General features: G+C 45.3%; 1 protein-coding gene across 2 annotated transcripts; it reads left to right on the top strand.

Annotated features, from left to right (window-relative positions):
• Positions 1-5,408: 5,408 nt before the first annotated feature.
• On the top strand, positions 5,409-19,576 carry ADCK2 (aarF domain containing kinase 2). 2 transcript variants are annotated; one of them, XM_006133383.4, is made up of 8 exons: positions 5,409-7,100; positions 8,478-8,624; positions 10,252-10,380; positions 11,527-11,622; positions 12,496-12,747; positions 15,115-15,243; positions 15,899-15,952; positions 16,829-16,965. In XM_006133383.4, exons 1-8 carry the CDS (start codon positions 6,129-6,131, stop codon positions 16,844-16,846), a joined length of 1,797 nt encoding a protein of 598 aa, XP_006133445.2. In that variant the 5' UTR covers positions 5,409-6,128; the 3' UTR covers positions 16,847-16,965. The 2 variants fall into 2 exon arrangements, with proteins under 2 accessions (XP_006133445.2, XP_006133444.2); XM_006133382.5 differs by lacking the exon at positions 16,829-16,965 and adding an exon at positions 17,149-19,576 and having other exon boundaries at positions 5,410-7,100.
• Positions 19,577-19,611: the final 35 nt, after the last annotated feature.

The raw sequence follows: 19,611 nt of genomic DNA on the forward strand, positions 1-19,611 counted from the left end.
CTACAATAATGCGGGTCCTGCTGAGCCTGCCATTGAAGTGGCCCTTGCTTTGGTTAAGTTGTCCGGTGTAGGGCTTCATCAGCCAAGGGAGCAGAGGGTAGGCTGCATCCCCTACAATGCACATCGACATGTCCACATCCCTGACCCTGATGGTGCAGTCAGGGGAAAAAGTGCAGGTGTGCATCTCCTGGTACAGGCTGAAGATGCAGGTGTCATACGCCTTCCTCGACCGCCTGACACTGATGTCCGTACACTGGCCACAGTGGTCCACGAGAGCCTGCAGGACCATCATTTTATCCCCTGGCTAATAGCCTTTTATGGACCTAACCTCCATGAAATTATCTAGCTTCTCTTTAAACTCTGTTATAGTCCTAGCCTTCACAGCCTCCTCTGGCAAGAAGTTCCACAGGTTGACTACACGCTGTGTGAAGAACTTTATTAGTTTTAAACCTGCTCCCCATTAATTTCATTTGGTGTCCTCTAGTTCTTCTATTTAGGGAACTAATAAATAACTCTTCTTTATCGGCCCTCTCCACACCACTCATGATTTTATCTACCTCTATCATATCCCCCCTCAGTCTCCTCTTTTCTAAACTGAAAAGTCCCAGTTGCTTTAACCTCTCCTCATATGGGACCCGTTCCAAACCCCTAATCATTTAGTTGCCCTTTTCTGAACTGTCCACGATAATTCCAAGATCTCTTTCCTGATTTGTCGTAGCCAAATTAGCCCCCATCATACTGTACATATAGTTGGGGTTATTTTTCCCGATGTGCATTACTTTACACTTATCCACATTAAATTTCATTTGCCATTTTGTTGCCCAATCACTCAGTTTGGTGAGATCTTTTTGGAGTCCCTCACAGTCTGCTTCAGTCTTGACTATCCTAAACAGTTTGGTATCATCCGCAAACTTTACTACCTCACTGCTTACCCCTTTTTCCAGATCATTTATGAATAAGTTGAAAAGGATCGGTCCCAGGACTGACCTTTGGGATACACCACTAGTTACCCCTCTCCAATCTGAAAATTTACCATTTATTCCTACCCTTTGTTTCCTGTCTTTTAACCAGTTCTCAATCCAAGAAAGGACCTTCCCTCTTATCCCATGGCCATGTAATTTACACAAGAGCCTTTGGTGAGGGACCTTGTCAAAGGCTTTCTGAAAATCTAAGTATACTATATCTACTGGATCCCCCTTGTCTGCATGTTTGTTAACCCCTTCAAAGAACTCTAACAGATTAGTAAGACAGGATTTCCCTTTACAGAAACCATGTTGACTTTTGTCCAACAAATTATGTTCTTCTACATGCTTCACAATTTTATTCTTTACTATTGTTTCGACTAATTTGCCCGGTACTGAAGTTAGACTTACCCGTCTGTAATTGCCAGGATCGCCTCTACAGCCCTTTTTAAATATTGGTGTCACGTTGGCTACCTTCCAGTCATTAGGTATGGAAGCCGATTTTAGCTGAATATCCCTCTTCTTAACTGAAACAAAGCAAATACTCCTCCTACACACTTGTTACATTGTCACATTATTGGATTCTAGAGATCACTGTTGCACCCATGGGGGGTGTCTGCCCCAAAAGTCTGTACAAAGGGGGTCATCTGAGGTATCACATGAAATCTTATGTTCTACTGATTCTGTATATGCTATTCATGTACTTGTATAATGTCTGTATGTGGAGTTATAATTATGTACTCTGTGTTGACGCTGGAAGGTTCTCTGTCTGCGGCAGAGCAATGGGCAAAGAATGTTCAGCTAGTGGCTATGCTAATTAGCAAGGCTCCAGGGACAATAGATCTCTATGTGTCAGAGACACACCTGAGGAATGTCAGGATACCTGCAAGCCAGCCAGAATAATGGTTGCTGACTTGGGACACAAGGATAGGTCACTGGACCATGTGACCTGCAGTGACCTGCTCTGGCCAGGAAGATGCCAAGGGAGGTATATAAGTGCCATGTGGCACCCTCCATCTGGTCTTCACTTTAGCTCCTGATCCCTGATGCAGACTTGCAGGGAACAACGAGCCAGAAAGAACTGTGGATCCATCCTGACATAGGAATTACACCAGAGACTTTTAAGAGAGCAATTTATAACATCTCTGCTAAGAGCCTGTATTGAGAACTGGATGATTCAATGCATGTAATGTATTTTCTTTAACAACCTTACTCTCATGCTTTTCTTTCCTTTAGTAATTCACCTTTAGATTGTAGATTCTAAAGGATTGGTTCAGCGTGGTCTTCTGGGTAAGATCCTGACTGTAAATTGACCTGGAAACTGTGGCTGGTTTCTTGAGACCGGAAGAACCTGTTCAGGGTAGGTGAGGTTGGGTTCTATAACCCCTCACCTGTGTGTTAGGCCCGGGGCTGATTGGGGCACAGGAAGAGTTGGGATGTCAGAGGGATTTTGCTCAAGAGGCTTCTGGCTGGCCAGATTGGCAGCTGAAGCGTTCGGTGTGACCGGTTTATGGCCTATTTGAGAAGGTCTCCAGTCTGGGGCTATAAGGAGCCCTGAGTTTGAGCAATTTGCCCAGAGCAGACACCCTCAGCGGTGCAGAGCACCCCCCTGCTGCAGGCACCACCACCACACACTTAGGTAAAGCCTGTCTTGTCACTTTGATCAACTAACTTCCACATCCATCCACAGCTCCTAGGCTTTTCCAGTTATCTCCCTCTCTTTCAGCATTTTCAGAGTAGAATTAACTAATTAATAATCACAGTGTGCCTGTAATTGCTTCAATATTTATTAGATGAGTGGCTGGGGCAGAGGGTTAGCTTCTTTAGGAGGGTAGTAATTATTTGTTGTAATAAAAACTAGATAATTTTAGCTTTTCTGCCCATATGAAAAACTCTTGAGATGTTGTGATCAGAACTATAGCAACACAATACAATAACTTGCCTTTTAAAAGGAATAAACACCCTGGACACAGCTCCTGTCTATCACTAACAACAAAGATCTCTCACTATATCCCCTAGTATTAGAAAGCTAGAGGCATGTTATCAATTCCTGGTTTATTGGTCAAAAAGACTGTGTCTTTCCTTGCCATAAAGCTTGACTAACCAGCTCTTTTATACTTGGGCACAGCAAATAATAAATTAATGTAAAGTAGAAGTAAATGAAACTTTTTTCAGTAAAAAATGTTTTGACAAGGTTTCACAAATTCAAGTTGATTTTGCTGAATTTTGTTGAGAATGTGTTTTTAAAATTTAAATTTGGTTTTGAGATTTTAAAAATATTTTGTTGGAAATTATTTCAAAATGGTCTTTAGTTTTGCTTTTTAAAAATAAAAATGTTTTAAAATTAAGATACAAATATATATATATATTCAACAAAATGTTTTTCTTTTCAGTGAAAATAGAAAAAATTGGGTTGAGGAACTTACCCTACATTTTCAAAATTGCCAATGAACTACAAAATCTATCATTTGCCTAGTTCAAATGTAGAGTTTCTCCCTCAACCAAAAGGAGGTATTGTGCTTATACTTAGTTTCCACGCTAGTAACAAGATGAAAACTAACAAGAGAAACATCCTGCCACAAGTCAAAACACAATTAAAGAATGAATAAAATGACTAACACAGAAGTTACAATTAAACAAAAATTAAATTAAAACAATTAAAACAAAAAAACTTAAAATAACATTTTCTGCTACTAGAAGGAAGTGTTAGGAAAAGCCAGAATAGTTCTCCCCACCCTGCAAAACAGTCTTTCTCTGACAGATGAGATGCCTCTATGTCTCAAACTATACGCAGCTGAAAAGGACTAATTTCCTCCCATCAACAGCTCTAGCTGCCAAAATCCAGAAGAGATGGAAAATGCCATTTACCAGGAAGCAGAACTCCTGTGAGTGCAGGGACTATCCAGGATAGCGACCAATTAGAGCAGTGGTCTCCAACCTTTTAAAGCATGAGATCACTTTTTGAATTTAAGGGCAATCCAAGATCTACCTCAAACCCAAATACCTCTGCCCCACCTCCTTTGTGCCCCTTCTCCGAGGCCCCACCCCTGCTCACTCCTTCCACCGTCCCTCCCCCATCCTCCCTCCCTTTCATCAGGCTGGGGCAGAGGGTTAGGGTTCAGGCTGTGGTCTTGGATTAAAGGATCTGGAGTGTGAGAGGGGCTCTGAGCTGAGCTTGGGGCAGGCAGTTGAGGTGGCAGAGGGGGTTCTAGGCTCTAGGACAGTGTTTGGATGCAAAGGTGCTCGGGACTAGGGCAGGGGTTTAGGGTGCTTGGGACTAGGGCACCAGCTGGGCACTGCTTACCTCAGTAAGTGGTGCAGTAGCGCTAAGGCAGGCTTACCCCTGCCCTGGCCCTGCACCACTCCCAGGGCCAGCAAGCTCCATCCCAAGTCCTGCTGTGCCCCCCACTCTGCTCTGTGGAGATAAGATACAGGGAAAGAGAGGGGACATCTTGACATCAGCGCCCCTCTTCTCCTTCCCCTGCCCTGCACAGCAAGAAGGAGCTCCTGGGGTGGGGGGGAGGCAGCTCCAAGGCAAAGGGCAGGAGGTGCACAGCAGTGTGGGGAGGGGCAGCTGAAGTGCCAGCACTTGATCGCCTCTCTTGGCCAAACCAGTCAGGATCACCTGTCAGAGGCTCCAAGATCTACATTGTAATGACTTCAGGTATTTACTCCATTGTACACTACATGGCTACGTCTACACTGGCCCCTTTTCCGGAAGGGGCATGTAAATTTCACCAGTCGTCGTAGGGAAATCCGCGGGGGATTTAAATATCCCCCGCGGCATTTAAATAAAAATGTCCACCGCTTTTTTCCAGCTTTTAAAAAAGCCGGAAAAGAGCGGCCCCAATCCTCCGGAAAAAGTGCCCTTTTCCGGAGGGTCTTATTCCTACTTCAAAGGGCACTTTTTCCGGAGGATCGGGGCCAGTGTAGACGCTCTTTTCCGGCTTTTTTAAAAGCCGGAAAAAAGCGGCGGACATTTTTATTTAAATGCCGCGGGGGATATTTAAATCCCCCACGCATTTCCCTACGACGACTGGTGAAATTTACATGCCCCTTCCGGGTTTAAGCCCATAGGTTTAAGAGATTTGGCCAGGAAAGTTAGTACCAAGATATAGGAGCTTAAACACCTGTAATCATTATAACTTGAAAAAAAAGCAGCCCAATAATAAACAACAATAGCATTAGTAAGAGTGCCATAGACACACAGGCACGGCCCAACGTTTGTCTAAACAGCCTCTGTCCTAAATGAATAACTGTGCTGAATACACAGGCTGCACTGCCCGCGACAAAACGAGGGATCCCACAGGCTGGCGAAAGGACCACGGGGCCAGCTGGAAGCGAAACACCAGTTGTGCACGCCGGCAGCTGTAAGAGCGATCTCCGCCAGCCCCATCACGTACAGCAGGGACGGTCCTTCCCCTGCGCGTAACACAGCAGCGCCCGCAATCGCTGTCCCTTTAAGGGGCGGGGCCATCTCGAGCCACGGAAGTCCGTGGGCTCGTTGGAACGTTGTGTATCATTTTCGCTCCCCCCGCGTTCTGCGGAGCGGGAACGTGACAGGTCGGCCCGCAGCGGGGGCTCGGATCCGCAGCTGAGCTTGCTGCTCGCGGCAGGGAGGCTGCGCGTGAATGAAACTGGCTCCTGGGAGGCAGCGGCGCCGGGGCAAGGAGCGAGATGCATGGAGGTGAAGCGGCCAGCGGTTTGGCTGTGAAGGGAATGCAGAGCCTCGCCTCTAGGAGAGCCAGGCTGTGGCCCTCTGCTGCCAGCTCTTGCCTGGGAGGAGGTTGCGCACGAATGTAAGAACGGAGATTGTTGTCTCCCCTCGGGCTCCCGCGAGTCCCTAGTCACTCACCGGTGGAGGGGAGCAAGTCAGCCCCAACCCAAGCCTCTCATTCCATAACAGCAGATTCTGGTGCTGAAGGGCATAGATAATGTGGGGATTTTTTTTCTTTACACACTAGAACAAAACCGAATCTTGTAAATCTAGCTTTTGAGCGTCATCTCGTTTTTCTTTGTTCTCCAGATTTTTGCCAACATTGAACCAAAACAACAAATGACAAATGTTTGATTTGGTTGCTGTTGTTATCTGTCTGGGCTGCCCTACTCACCAATAGAGAGATATACAGCTTTATCTGCTTTTTTTTTTTTTTAACTTCCAGGACTATGATTGCATGGGGCTGCACTTCTAGGATTTACCTTTTCAATTTAAGGTCCTTCAATATAAAGAAAAACCTGGTTTGGATAAGATGGGGTAATAAATCTGTCATTTCCCCATCTAGCAATAAACATAGCTTGATCAAAACTCAAGCGTTGGCTAAGACCATCTTAGTGTGTTGGGGGATCACAGAGGTTTCTGTTGTGAGATGCCAGGAAGTATCAAATCGAAGTGTATCTTCATTCCCGGAACCTGCCAAAGACAAACAACCTTTAGCTGGATTTTTCTGGCGTCTTGGCTTTGCCCTTCGCCTAGGACTCCGGGCTTGTGTTCTCTGGTTGAAGTTTGGCCCCTTGCTTCTGCTTTATCCTGTGACCTATCTGTCTTCAACTTTTTCAGCCCTCTGGCTCCATCTTCTGCTCAAAGCCACAGAGTCCTCAGGCCCCACTTATATCAAACTGGGCCAGTGGGCATGTACCAGGAGAGATCTCTTCTCTGAAGAGTTCTGCATCAAGTTTTCCAAGCTTCATGTCAAGGTGACCCCTCATCCCTGGGGTTACACCAAATATTTCCTGAAGAAAACATTTGGGGAAGACTGGAAGAGAGTCCTCAAGTTTAAAAGCAAGGAACCCATTGGCTCGGGCTGTGTTGCCCAGGTCTATAAAGCTTATGCCGATGCCACTACTATTGATGACCCCCGGTTTGAGGAACTAGTGAAGAACTCTGAAACAGAATCTGCTTTTGCAGCCTGGGAGGTGTCTGGTCTTAGGGGCCTCTTCAGGTGGCCCTGGAAAAGGAAGGCTGGAGAGACGTTGGAAGAAAGCAGTGCAGACCAGTCACTTCAGGAAGAACGCTTGGATGAAGGTATTCATAGAAATGCTCTCTCTGAGGAGCAAATGTCTGGATCTCAGCTAACTACAAAGACCTCATCTGTTGACAATTTAGATGAGATGGACCATCTTATTCCGGTCGCCATTAAAGTAAGTAATATATATTGTTGGATGATGACTGGAATTAGAGATTGCTGAATTAATCTGATGGAGAGTTTAGTTCTCATGAAAAATTAATAGATGTGGCTGGGGCTAATTGTAGTGCATGATAGGTGCTGCTTAATCTTTCTGCCTGTGCAGTTTTTCCAGTAGTCTTCAGTTCCAACCTGTGGTACTGCTTGCCACAAAACACTGCTAAAGTGCCTGAAACCTGATCCTCAACAGCCCTTACTGTTGCATGACTGGGAGGGTTTCTCCAAAATACAGACACTCCAGTAAAGCCATGTGGAAAGCCATATGCGCACTAGACATGACCACTAAGGCTCATTTGATTTTAAAATTGTACATTGTGCTAGACTTCGCTTTTGGTCTTCATACAGTGTCCAGCCCTTCTCTGCTTCTTGTTCACCCTGAAATAAATACTCTATTCAGCCCCCCGCCACACACACATGCACACACACACACACACACCAATAGATAGTATGTTGCACATGAAAGGAGGATGGGGAAAGCAGCTGTACATTAGTTTTGGAGACACGGTAGGCTCTAAACTGCATAAATCAGAGCAGTTTAAAGAGTATTATAAAGACTTCTTTTAATCACAGTTTGAAGCCTAGGTCCATGAAAAACGTGCATTGTTGTCAGAGCTACTAATAGCCCCTTTTTAGTCTAAAGCAATGCTAAACATTAGCAACCTGAGAACCCCCATTTTGAATTACATTTTTTGTAGACCCCCAAGCATACTGTTTGTTTACATTTGAAAAAGAAATACATGTTAATGAAAAGCTCAATATTATTATTTTTTTTTATTTATAAACTATTGTACACTAACACTATCTATTTATTTCATTATAATGAAATAAATAGTGTTAGTGGTACAATATTTATTAGAAAGAGATACATAAATATGTCTCGGTACAGAATTATTTTTTATTTCTATTTCCATTAAATCTGAACAGCTAGAAAGCTCCACTTCTGGCCCACCTCTTTCTTCCCCCAGCTCCGTCCCTGCCCCTCCTCTTTCCTACTTCTTTCTCAGAGCACTCTCTCCCCATTCCCACTCCTCCCCCTCCCCGCTAGCGCATCCTGCACACTGCTGAACAACTGTTCCAGGACATGTAGGAGGCACTGAAAGGGAGGGGGAGGAATTGATCAATGGGGCTGGCAGTCCCAGACATGACTCACGGACCCCCAGAGATCTGCAGACCCCAGTTTGAGAAATGCAGGCTTAAAGGGTATTTCCAGTGTAGTCTGGAGTGTGAATATTCAGGAGCTATCATTGTTGCTTTCTAAACTGAATAGACAGGCTGATCAGTATTGGTGTTATGTCCATGGGAGATGATCTGCCTACAGGTGTTTTTCTCTTAGGTCCTGCATCCTGGACTAGTCCACCAGGTCCAGATAGATCTGCTTCTGATGAAGATGGGCAGCAAGATCATTGGGCTTTTCCCAGGGTTCAAGTGGCTCAGCATGACTGAAATAGTGGAGGAGTTTGAGAAGCTCATGACTCAACAGGTGGGCATAATTCCATGGTCCTCATATCCTGAAGTATGGTTGCTTCCTTCCTTTGTCATCCATCCATCTACCAATTTTTACCAGAAATTACAATGAGAATCTGGTATCTTGGGCAGCATCACTGCATTCTAGTGTACAATAGTGACACCAGGGATGTCTCCAGCTTGGCGTTTTTAGTGCCTCCTTGGTCAGGCAGCTGGGCCTTCGGTTGAGTGTACAAGAGTCAGGACAAGATCCGTATCTGATAGACCTGGTCTGATTTCCTTTCATTTCTCTTTAGAGAAATGATAATATGCACAGGATGGTTGTCATTCCCAAATTATGGAGGGGCCCACTTCCATCATCAAACTGCCTAAGAAATACATTTGGGGGATATAAAGGAGTGTGACTTGGTCATGTCTTCACTAAATGGAATATTAACACTGCTGCAATTGATCTTCCAGAGTTCAATTTAGCAAGTCTAGTTAAGACCCACTAAATTGAACTCCGAGGGTACCACCGCCGACAGCTGGTATTTCTGTTTCTGCAAGGAGTGAGGGAAGCTGATGGGAGTATTTGCTCCCGTCGGTTTCCTGCTGTGGGGACAGCAGGGAAAATCAAAACAAGATACAGTCAACTCCATCTGCATAATTAATGTAGCTGGAGTTGCATATTTTGATTTGATGATCCCTTTTAGTGTAGATCTGGCCTTAGAGAGGAAGCATGGTCTTGTGCTTAAAGCACTGGATTGGAACTCAGGAATCCTGATTCAGTTCCTGACTCTGCTGCAGATTGCTTTGGTGACCTAGGACAAGACACTTCTAATTTCTTCCTGCCTCCGTTCTCTGTCTATAACAGGTGAGGAAGCTTTTTTGGGTTGGGGGCCGCTGATCCATAGAAATATGAGTCGAGGGTTGCACACAAGTGAGAAGCCAAAAAATAAAAATAAAAATAGAAGCCCCTCCCTGCTGTGGTGCCCAATTTAGGAGAAAGACACTCCCCACTTTCCCTTTGCACACCAGAACCTAGGTGGGCCAAGGGTAGTAGATTTTGTGTGCTCTAGCTCCATGGGGCACTGCAGGGAGCTGGAGTGCCAGCATGGGCTCCCTGATGCTTAGGGGGAGCCCTGAGCCTTGGGGGCCGGATCCTTAGGTTTCCCACCGCAGGTCTATAACATGAGGATAACACTTCCCTTCTGTCATCAATTGCCATGTGTAGTTGGATTGTAAAGTCTTTAGGGCAAGAAATCTCTTACGTTATGTACAGCACTTAGCGCAATTGGTCCCCATCTCGGTGGTGTCCTTGGGGCACTACTGTAATACAGGTAATAAATAGTCACATTTGTCACTTTTCTATCTAATTGAAGTAGTTCTAATATGTCTTACTCCTGGAGTGCTTCATCCTGTGATGTTTCCACTAGGAAAACTTAGCTAAAAACCACTTTTTTTCCCATTGAGTTTCTTGCTTTTTAACTAGTTTTCTGATGGAGTTGGCTGAGCTTAATTGGGATTGAGTGTCAGGCAGTGAGATGATAGCTCATGCAGGACCTTCCAAGCTTCCTATTTTCCTAGTTCTGCATTCTCCCTCCCCCCCCCCCCCGCATCCCCCGCACCACACAGTCTCCATTTTCTCTTCATCTCTCTTTTAGCTTGACCTACGCTATGAAGCCAGAAACCTGGAGCGCTTCCAGAAAAATTTCCTGGATGTGGATTTTGTGAAGTTCCCAACTCCACTTCACCCCTTTGTAACAAGAAACATCTTGGTGGAAACTTTCGAGGTAAGAGCTGCAGGAGTCATGAGCAGGGTGATGGTGTTGGAGGTTGCCACTTGGTGTCTGATCGCAATCTCAACAAAAAGCTCTTTCCTAGAGGTGGCATTAGAAGGGAAAGATGAATGGTAGGAGAAAGCATCTCTCCGCTATTGGCTTAAATATCTCTGAGTCCTTCCTTCGCTCTTTCCTTTTTTTCACGATCACGTCCCTGGAATAAGGGTGATAGATGTTGTCTGCACTCAGTGTAGAAAAGGGCATAGGACCCTGGGTACCAAAAGGAAACCAGCACTGTTCTCTAGCAATCTCATGTTTCTGCCCATAAAACATATGGGTTGTGTCTAGACTGGCAAGTTTTTCTGCAAAGCAGCTGCTTTTGCGGAAAAACTTAACAACTGTCTACACTGGCTGCTTGAATTTCCGCAAGAACGCTGATGATCTCATGTAAGAAATCAGTGCTTCTTGCGGAAATACTGTGCTGCTTCTGTTTGGGCAAAAGTCCTTTTATGCAAAAGCTTTTGCACAAAAGGGCCAGTGTAGACAGCTCAGATCTTTTTTGCGCAAAAGTGCGTCTAGATTGGCATGGATGCTTTTCCGCAAAAAGTGCTTTTGCGGAAAAGCGTCTGTGCCAATCTAGACGCTCTTTTCCACAAATGCTTTTAATGGAAAACTTTTCCGTTAAAAGCATTTGTGGAAAATCATGCCAGTCTAGACGTAGCCATCCAGTTCTCATTTCTGTGTTAGAGCTGTGTGAATAGTTCAGGAATCCAACCTGCTCTGGTCCATATAAAGGCATATAGTTGGTTTTTTTTTAACCATCTTTATTGTGGACCATATTTGAATCGGCTCCCAAAGCTGTTCTTTCACCTCCAGTCTGTGTCATTTCAAGCTATATATTTTCTTTAGCATCTCTTGCCCCCCAGATTCCTCATGGATTGTTTCACACCCACTTAGCCAATTGCTTCCCACTCCCAAACCTTTGCCTCTCTGGCTTCTTCAGCCACAGTAAGTTCAGCTTGCATTAACCCGGCCCCCTCTGTAGCATCTTCATTGCTCTGCCAAGGACAAGAGAGACAATGACCCTGGAATGCACGTGGTGGAGAAGTGAGACATAAGGATCCAGAAGAAATGTCTGACTCCCATTCTGTCTTTAAGGAGAGTGAGCCCATATCTCAGTACCTGCATGCAGAAGTTTCCACAGTGCTCAGGCAGAGATTAGCGAAGATGGGCATCGACATGCTGCTGAAGATGGTAAGAGTCTGGGCTTTGCTGTTAGAATTGTACTGTGGAGGGAGGTAGGTCTTGTTAAAATAATTCACCTAGCCTAATAAGTGTGAGTGTGTGTGTGTGTGTGTATGCGTACACACACACAGAGGAATATTGCTCTTGGAACTGCATTTATTAATATTTACACATCACTTTGGATATGTAAAACATACATTGTGCTTTAAGTCTCTGCTCGGTGGAGGCAACAGAAGAACTTATAAAAGCCCCAAGAAAACCAGGTAGCCTTCTAGTTTTGTTTATCAAAGCACCTGCTGCTATCAGTTTACAGGTAGGTGAAGTATAATACTAAGCATGGACCAAAGAAAATAAATCTGGACTGCCCTTGCGAGCAATGCAGCTTACCCTCGTTTTTCTATTGAGTTACAATAAATTAGTCCAGTGTAGATTTTGCAGCTTGTCATGTTCAGTGGCTCTCATTCGTGGCAGAGTGTGTGCTGGATTCTGAATGGTGGGTACTGACAATGAGAAGCCTGAGTTCTGTCGTTATGGCTTATTTTCAGAGACTAATGCTGTTCCCAGTCTGTGATTCCCCAGAGTCATCCTGGACTTATAATAAATAATTGTTTTGCTGCACGCAGGCTCTGCTAACGCACCTTGATTTTCGCCTACAGCATCTCCTGCTGTTTTAGCATCCGGCCACTCCTAAGCAGAAGCTACTGACTGTATCATTGTGTATGGGTTTGTGTTATGGCTGAGAGCGCGCTGGGAGACAGTACTGAAATCACCCCATTGATGCCATTTACCATTTAGTCAGGTTTTGGACTATGTCTTGCCCCATGGAAGATTTTACTCCAGTTACCTTTGCCCTTTTCACATTATAAATATCATCCCCAACAGGTGTTTGTGGATAATTTTGTCCATGCTGATCTGCACCCTGGGAACATCTTGGTCCAGGGTATCACAAGTTTCAATGCTGGCCGCAAGGATCAGACTGCCATTGTGGACATGTGTGACACATTGATCGTGGAGGTGCAGCCTTCCTCCTGCCCACTTCGTCTGATGCTCCTGGATACAGGGATTGTGGCAGAACTGAAGGGAGCTGACCTTCAGAACTTCAAGGCAGTTTTTGCGGCTGTAGTCCAGGGACAGGTGAGGCTTGCTTCTCATGGATGCTGATGGTCCTGGAGACTTCAATTTGGGGGAAGGGAGCAGTGATCCCTCTAAGACAGGGGTGTCCAAACTTTTTTCAAAGAGGGCCAGATTTGATGAAGTGAACATGCGTGAGGGCCGACCATTTTGCCTGACATTCTTTGAACCATTAAAATTAAATGCAAATTAACTATTTTATGCAAAGTTTATTGCAAACGGCATACTTTTCATTTCGTTACATGGATGACAAATCTAAACAGGTGTTAAATCACTCTGCCTTTCAAAATCCAGGAAGCTGAAATATATGTCAGGAACATTGTAAAGTACATTACATATTATTGGTAATAAAGGTTGTCTGTCAACTTTTAAGTTCAAAAAATATGAACAGGAACATAACACCAAGTATACATGTTGTGTCCAAATATATTTATAACTGATTTAGACCAACTGACATTAACTGAGATTTTACAATGTATTCATCTCAATACATATGGATTCGTTGGGGCCATAAAAGATAGATATTGACAAATTACCTGGGGGGCCGTATTAAACCGGAACACGGGCCGCAATTGGCCCGCAGGCCGGACTTTGGACATGCCTGCTCTAAGATGTGTGGCAGCACAACTTCACAGGTGATTAATCAGCCCCGCCCAGTCAGTCAGCTCTGAGGGAGCCCAGAGCCTCTGACTGGGCGGGGCTGAATAATCACCTGTGAAGCTGTGCTGCCTCGCAGCTTAGAGGAAACACTAGAAGGGAGATCTCTGGGGTTCCTCAGTCATCGCAGTTGTCAGCAGCCATTCCCCATGTGAGTGCTGTTTTGGGTTCCTATGAGAGGGAAGGAGGGTCATTACTTCTCAGACACTCTCAGCTTCCTTGATAACTGCATTACACGCACAAGTAAGGGGTTACTATGAGTTCTTGTTATGAATGAGTTCAGTTAGCCCAGGAGAGCGCTGGGCTTGATTCAGGAGTCAGAGGGAAGTCACAGCTCCCCAATTCAGGACTGTTCAGCCTCACTCCCTGCAGGCAATCCTAGCTCATGCAGCCTGCGTAAGGTCTTTCAGGATTAAGCCACGGAGCTCTGCTCCTTCCTCATCCCCCAGTGCCTGCTCCCAGAAGGCCCACAACATGTCCCTTCCTTCTCCTTGTACCAGGGACTTGGGAGAGCAAGGGGCGTGGAAGGCAGATGAGATATCTTAGCATGGTTTCATCCAGCTAAGAGTTCTTCCATGCAGGAGGATTCGCCACTGGCAATCTCCCACCGCTTTGTGCTTCTAGTGAGCTGGACAGTAATAATTATTTGTGTTATCCTAGCACCCCAGTTATGAGCTAAGCTCCTATCGTGCTTGCTGCATGACCATAGAAGACTTCTGTTTATCCACAGCATAAGTACAATTCACATGTCAGTGCTTCCACAATGCATTTGCTTCATCTCATTCTTGAGCTGAAAGGTCCGCTACAGTGTAGGGGGATGTGGTTTTATCTTCATGCCCACTCCATCTTTGGTCTCCCTTCTCAGACTGCCAGCATATGTGGCAGTTAGTGCCGGCTGCAATAAATAGCTATCTGTCAGGAACTGTATTAAGACCACACTCACTCAGCCACTGAAGTGAAACTACTTCTGGCCACTAGAAACACAAGCTGGCTTTAAACTAGTGGCCTACAGATAAATGGCTTTTACATGATGTCCTGTCACTATTTCCGTTGGCCGGCCAGCCCTCTGGGCTGCAGCCTCAAACCATCTTCTCTAAGCTAGCCCTTTAAATTCCTTCCATCTGCCCTGGGTTGGAAGCCTTCAAATTAACAAAACTTGAAAAACCCTTCACACCAAATGTTTCTTTCTCACCAGGCACCTCGCTGGAGTGGGGTTTTCCCAATGTTCCCTCAGTTTTTGGAGGCCGAGGGTATAGTTTGTCACCCTGACATGGGAGCAGTTAGCCAGCAACCACTGTCTCCCCTATTATGAGGGAAGAGGCATAATATATACAGCCTCCTTTCCAGAACTTGTCCTGATTGGCTGAGAGAGCAGGGATTCTGCCTTGCCAATACTAGGTGGCTCCTAGTCCCGGGCCCTTAAAGGAACAGGAGCGTTAGATTTTTCCCACATACCAACTCCTCCAAGAAGCACTTCCTCTCTTTCTGTTTGTCTCTGTCTGCCCTTGAGGTGCTGGCAAAGGTAGCCTAGCCCCTGAGATCTCCCCCTCTGGTTGAAAAGGGACAGTGTACACTCATATAGGAAGCAGCTTAATCCCAACAGATGCCAGTGGAAGCCTAAGAGTGAAGATATTGTGCAGCCACATACAGATCTGGCAGTGTTACGATGGCCTGGGATTCTTATAGACACATCTCTTCCTACTTGTTTCACAGGGGGAGAGAGTGGCAGAGCTGATCCTTCATCATGCCAGGGCTAACCAGTGCCAGGACATAGAACGATTCAAAGCTGAAATGGCAGAGCTAGTGACCAAGGCCAGAATGAACACTGTAGCTCTGGGAAAGGTGAGCAGACTAAATATGGTACCCAGCTCCGGACACTCCCTCTTTTTGAATACATCCATGCTTTTAAACGGACCCCAGATGAAAGACTACACACTGACATTTCAGCCATCTCCCTTGTCCGTGCTACCAGTTCTTTCCAATGTTTGATTCTCATAGCTGGACAAAAACTCCATCAATACCCCTAGCTCCTCTTTTATTTCCTTCTAACTCAAAATAGTGTTGTTGTTTTTTTAATCCAAGAAGAGCTTCTATCCTTCTGGTCAAATCCTACTGGGACTCCCTTTTAAACCAATAGTAGTGCCCCAGTGGTGAGGCTGCAGAGCAAAGCAGAGGCTGATTGTTGTGTCTCCTTAGGTCTCAGACCTCCTTTCTGGACTGGCAGGTTTAAGAGAGCCATAGATATTGATGGAGTGTCTCCTGATGCCCTCTGCATTATTTATCATCTTGATGGATGAGGCTGTCAATAGAGCATAGCAACGTTCTCTGAGCAATCTCTCTAATAATAAAATCTGACTCTTAATATTCTTAGACTTTACCTGGTCATACAATATGCATATTGCTTACTCTGGCAGATGCACCCCATTCCTGCAGGCAGCGATTTCCATGGTCTTCTGATTAGCACAATTAACTTTTTCTTTATATCTTTGCATGCCAGCTTCAAGTGGCGAATCTGCTCTCCAGTGTCTTTAAGTTACTGATGGTCCACAAGGTGAGCTTCTCTGTGTTCATTTCATTCTCCTTAAAAGTTGTGCCAGATTTGCCATCAGAGAGACAGGCAGGGGGAAGCACTGAGGTTGCAAAGGTTTGCAATGAGGGGGGGTCATGCATGCTGTATGCCTGCAATGCTTGGAAGAGAGTGCCTCCCCGGGCCTGATCCAATGCCTGTAAAACCGTATTTTTCCACCTTTCAGAGGGCTCTGGATCTGGCCCTTGATAGCCTGCATTTAAGAATGGACACCAGACCTTAAAAGGGCGGTGTTGATATCTCGATTTTTTTTTCTTACAGTTAAAAGGAAAATAAAAAGTAATTGTTTTTTTTCCCCTGCATGTTTTGCTTCCTTATTGTAGATTCATGTAGGAGCACTGGGGTCTTCGTGCTGATTTGTGAGGGTGTTACCGAGGACCCAGGAGCTGCTGGCATCTACTTTAAAGCAGAAAAAAATCACTTTTGTTTAACTGAGCTATGACAAGTTATGCCAGCTGAGGATCTGTCCTATGGACTTTTGAAAGATCAGAACAGTGTCTGGGTCAAATGCTGGGGTGGTTGACCTGAATAGTGTCCCCTCAAACTTTATTTTATTTCAGATTTTCAGATGTAAAACCACATCAAACTACCCCCATTAATATTAAATGTGACCAGAGCCCCAATAAGGCTCCCCTCCCCCCCCTCCCCCGACTCAGCAGATGTAGATGGCAGTAGAATGTGGAGGAGTTCTCTTGCATGGCTGGGGCCATGGTGCAGGCAGTCTGGATGTAGAATTAGGGGTCTACTTCTGTGAATTAGGGAGCAGTGCTCCATGGGGCTCCATCCATGGCAGTGGGGAAGGGACAAATTCAATCCCTTTTCACGTGTGTGTACTTGCAGGTCCATGGAAACTACTGAGCTGACTTCACTCCTAGCTCCTCCTCCTCCAGGGAGGGAAAAGTCTTCTCCTACATAGAAGTGCAGAGCACTGTCTACTGGCCTGATTTACAGAATTTCTTTTGTGATGATCAGCTTCCCTTCCTCCCTTCTGCTGAATTGTAGCGAGGCTGCTTAGGAATGGAAGGGGAATGAGGAAGCGATCTGTGCACACGCATGTCCTCCCAGCCCTCGCCCACCGCAGGCTGGCACTTCAGTGAAAGGGGTTTGGAAAGCACAAAGGCCCTCAAGTCCATTGCAGCCTCTGCACTTGTGTCTTTCAGGTGAAGCTGGAGAGTAACTTTGCCTCAGTAGTCTTTGCCATCATGGTTTTGGAAGGGCTTGCCCGTTCACTGGACCCCGAACTGGATATCTTGGAGGCAGCTAAACCACTTCTCATCAGAACTGCCGCTTCTCTCCTACCATAGCAGCAGCCACTGAAGTTTGTCTTGCATTGCTGGGTTCTTTGGCAAGGACTGTGCTCCTTGGCAGCCAATGAGAAAACAACCTGGAGCTGGGGCCAGACTCTCATTTCTCCCCTCTCATGAGAAGTTGTGGATTATTCCCCATTATACAGGGTTTCAGCCATCACCACGTACAGAGCATCCAGGTGCCCAAAGGCCTTTCCAGATGTCCTCATGGTCCCCTGTCCTGCCTATGCTCTTCTACAACAATAAAGCCCTTTATTTTATATCAAAGTTTGAGTAACAAGTATTGGAGCTAATCTGTCGCCTTCTTATTGATTAGTTCAGGCCTGGGCAAAATGCGGCCTGTGGGTTCAATTCGGCCCATCAAGCCACTGGATCCGGCCCACGGACACAACGGGGAGCCCCAGGCAGGCTTCCCTGCTTGCCCTACAGACCACTCAGAAAAGTGGTTGTTTCAAAACTGATCCTGGAGGAGAAGGGGTAAGGCTTCAGGCGCTGCCCCTGCCCCCAGCACAATCCCATTGGCCAGAAACTGGCCAATGGGTACTGCCTATTTGAATAACAGGCAGCATATGAAGCACCATGCCCCCCTTCCCTCCCGCTCATTTATTCACACAAGCACATGGTGCAGGGCAGGCAGGCTGGCTGAGAAATGTTTTAAGCTCTGCAAGCATTTAGCTCTGCAGGCAGGCAGGTTGGTCGGGCTGCTGGCTGGTAAGTCTCCTCTCCAGAGCCTGCCTCTGTCACCACAGCTTCTCCCTTCCACAACCTAAGAGGGACTGAGCCATCCATCTGCTGTCTAGACCTGAACCATGGTTGAGCTGAGAGTAGAGGACTTGTTCTGGGGGGTGAAAGTCTGGCATCGGCACACAATGTCCAATCCAGATAAGTTGATGCATGATCATCATAGCTTCAATGCTGGTGACATTGGCTTCAGTGAGGATGCTGGTGTTAATGCATTGATCTTGCCATTTGACACAAAGGATCTTCTGGTGGCATCATTGGTGGTATCTCTCCATACTTTTGAGGTGCTGTCAAAAGGTTTCAGTCTCACATCCATAAAAGAGTGTGGAAACAAAAATTATTGTATAGACCTGGATCTTGGTGTCCTGCTGTAGGTCACAGTCATGAAAACACATCGGAGCAATTTCTCAGAAGAAGCACTTGCACATTGGATCCTGTGTTGGATCTCATTGTTGATTTTTGTGTTTTTAGAAAGTTGGCTACTAAGGTAGCAAGTGTTCAGCTGTCTCCAAATTTGACCCCTGATGTGGATTTTGGAGGATCACGTGTAAGACCTGAAGCAGCTTGATCAAGCACTTTAGTCTTGTCAATATTGAGTGAGATTTCTATGTTTTGGTAAGCTTGTGCAAGGAAATCTAGTATGCCCCGAAGGTCATTCTCAATGTATGTGAGGATGACATAGTCATCAGCATTTTGAAGATCAGTAGTGGATGCACTGAAGACATTTTAGACTTTGAATGGAGATGACAAAGATTAAACAGCTGACCATCCATTCTTTATTGAATGTCAACTTCACTGGGAAGGTGATCTTTAACAAGGACCAAAATGACTGCTAAATAGATGGAGAACAAGGTTGGAACAATAATACAGCCTTGCTTAACCCCAGTTTTGATGATGAAAGGTTCCATCTCAAGACCATTATAGAGAACTGTGACAGTCATCAGACCATGCAGAAGTTGTAAGACCTCAAAAAAAATAAAAAATAAAAAATTGGAGGGTGGCAAAATTAAGCCTGCATCTTCCATAGAGCTTCTCCTTAATAGTTTCCGATTTATCTATTTTCTTAAAGATTGTAACAATGTTAAAATTTCTCAGGTCTTCTGGAATTTTCTCATTATACCAGCTACGAAGGAAACTTTTGTGGAGCTTCCTTACTAGTTCTTTACCTCTGAACTTGTAGGCTTCAGCTGGAATGCCATCTGGCTCTGCTGCTTTGTTTTTCTTGGTTTGCATAACAGTCCATGTTACTTCTTCAAGCATAGTGGTGGTGAGGGAGGGTCAGCAAGAGATGCTCTTTCATGTTATTGAGGTATAGTTTCGATAGTGGCATCAGAGAAAGTTGACTCGTGGTTCAGGAGTAACTCAAAATATTCCTTCTATCTGGTTTTGATGGTGTTGCTGTCCTTAAAATGCACTGACCTATGGCTTGGAGCACTGCAGATCTATGGAAGTATAGACAATAAATTGTACATGCTGCTTGAAAAAAGCTCATGTCATGTTTATCAGTGTAAACCTTAATCTTCTTGGTTTTTTCTCACCACCACTTATTTCTGATATCACAGATTTTCCTTTGCG

Source organism: Pelodiscus sinensis, chromosome 1 (assembly GCF_052426305.1).
Source record: "Pelodiscus sinensis isolate ZL-2025 chromosome 1, ASM5242630v1, whole genome shotgun sequence".
Lineage (NCBI taxonomy): Eukaryota > Metazoa > Chordata > Testudines > Trionychidae > Pelodiscus > Pelodiscus sinensis.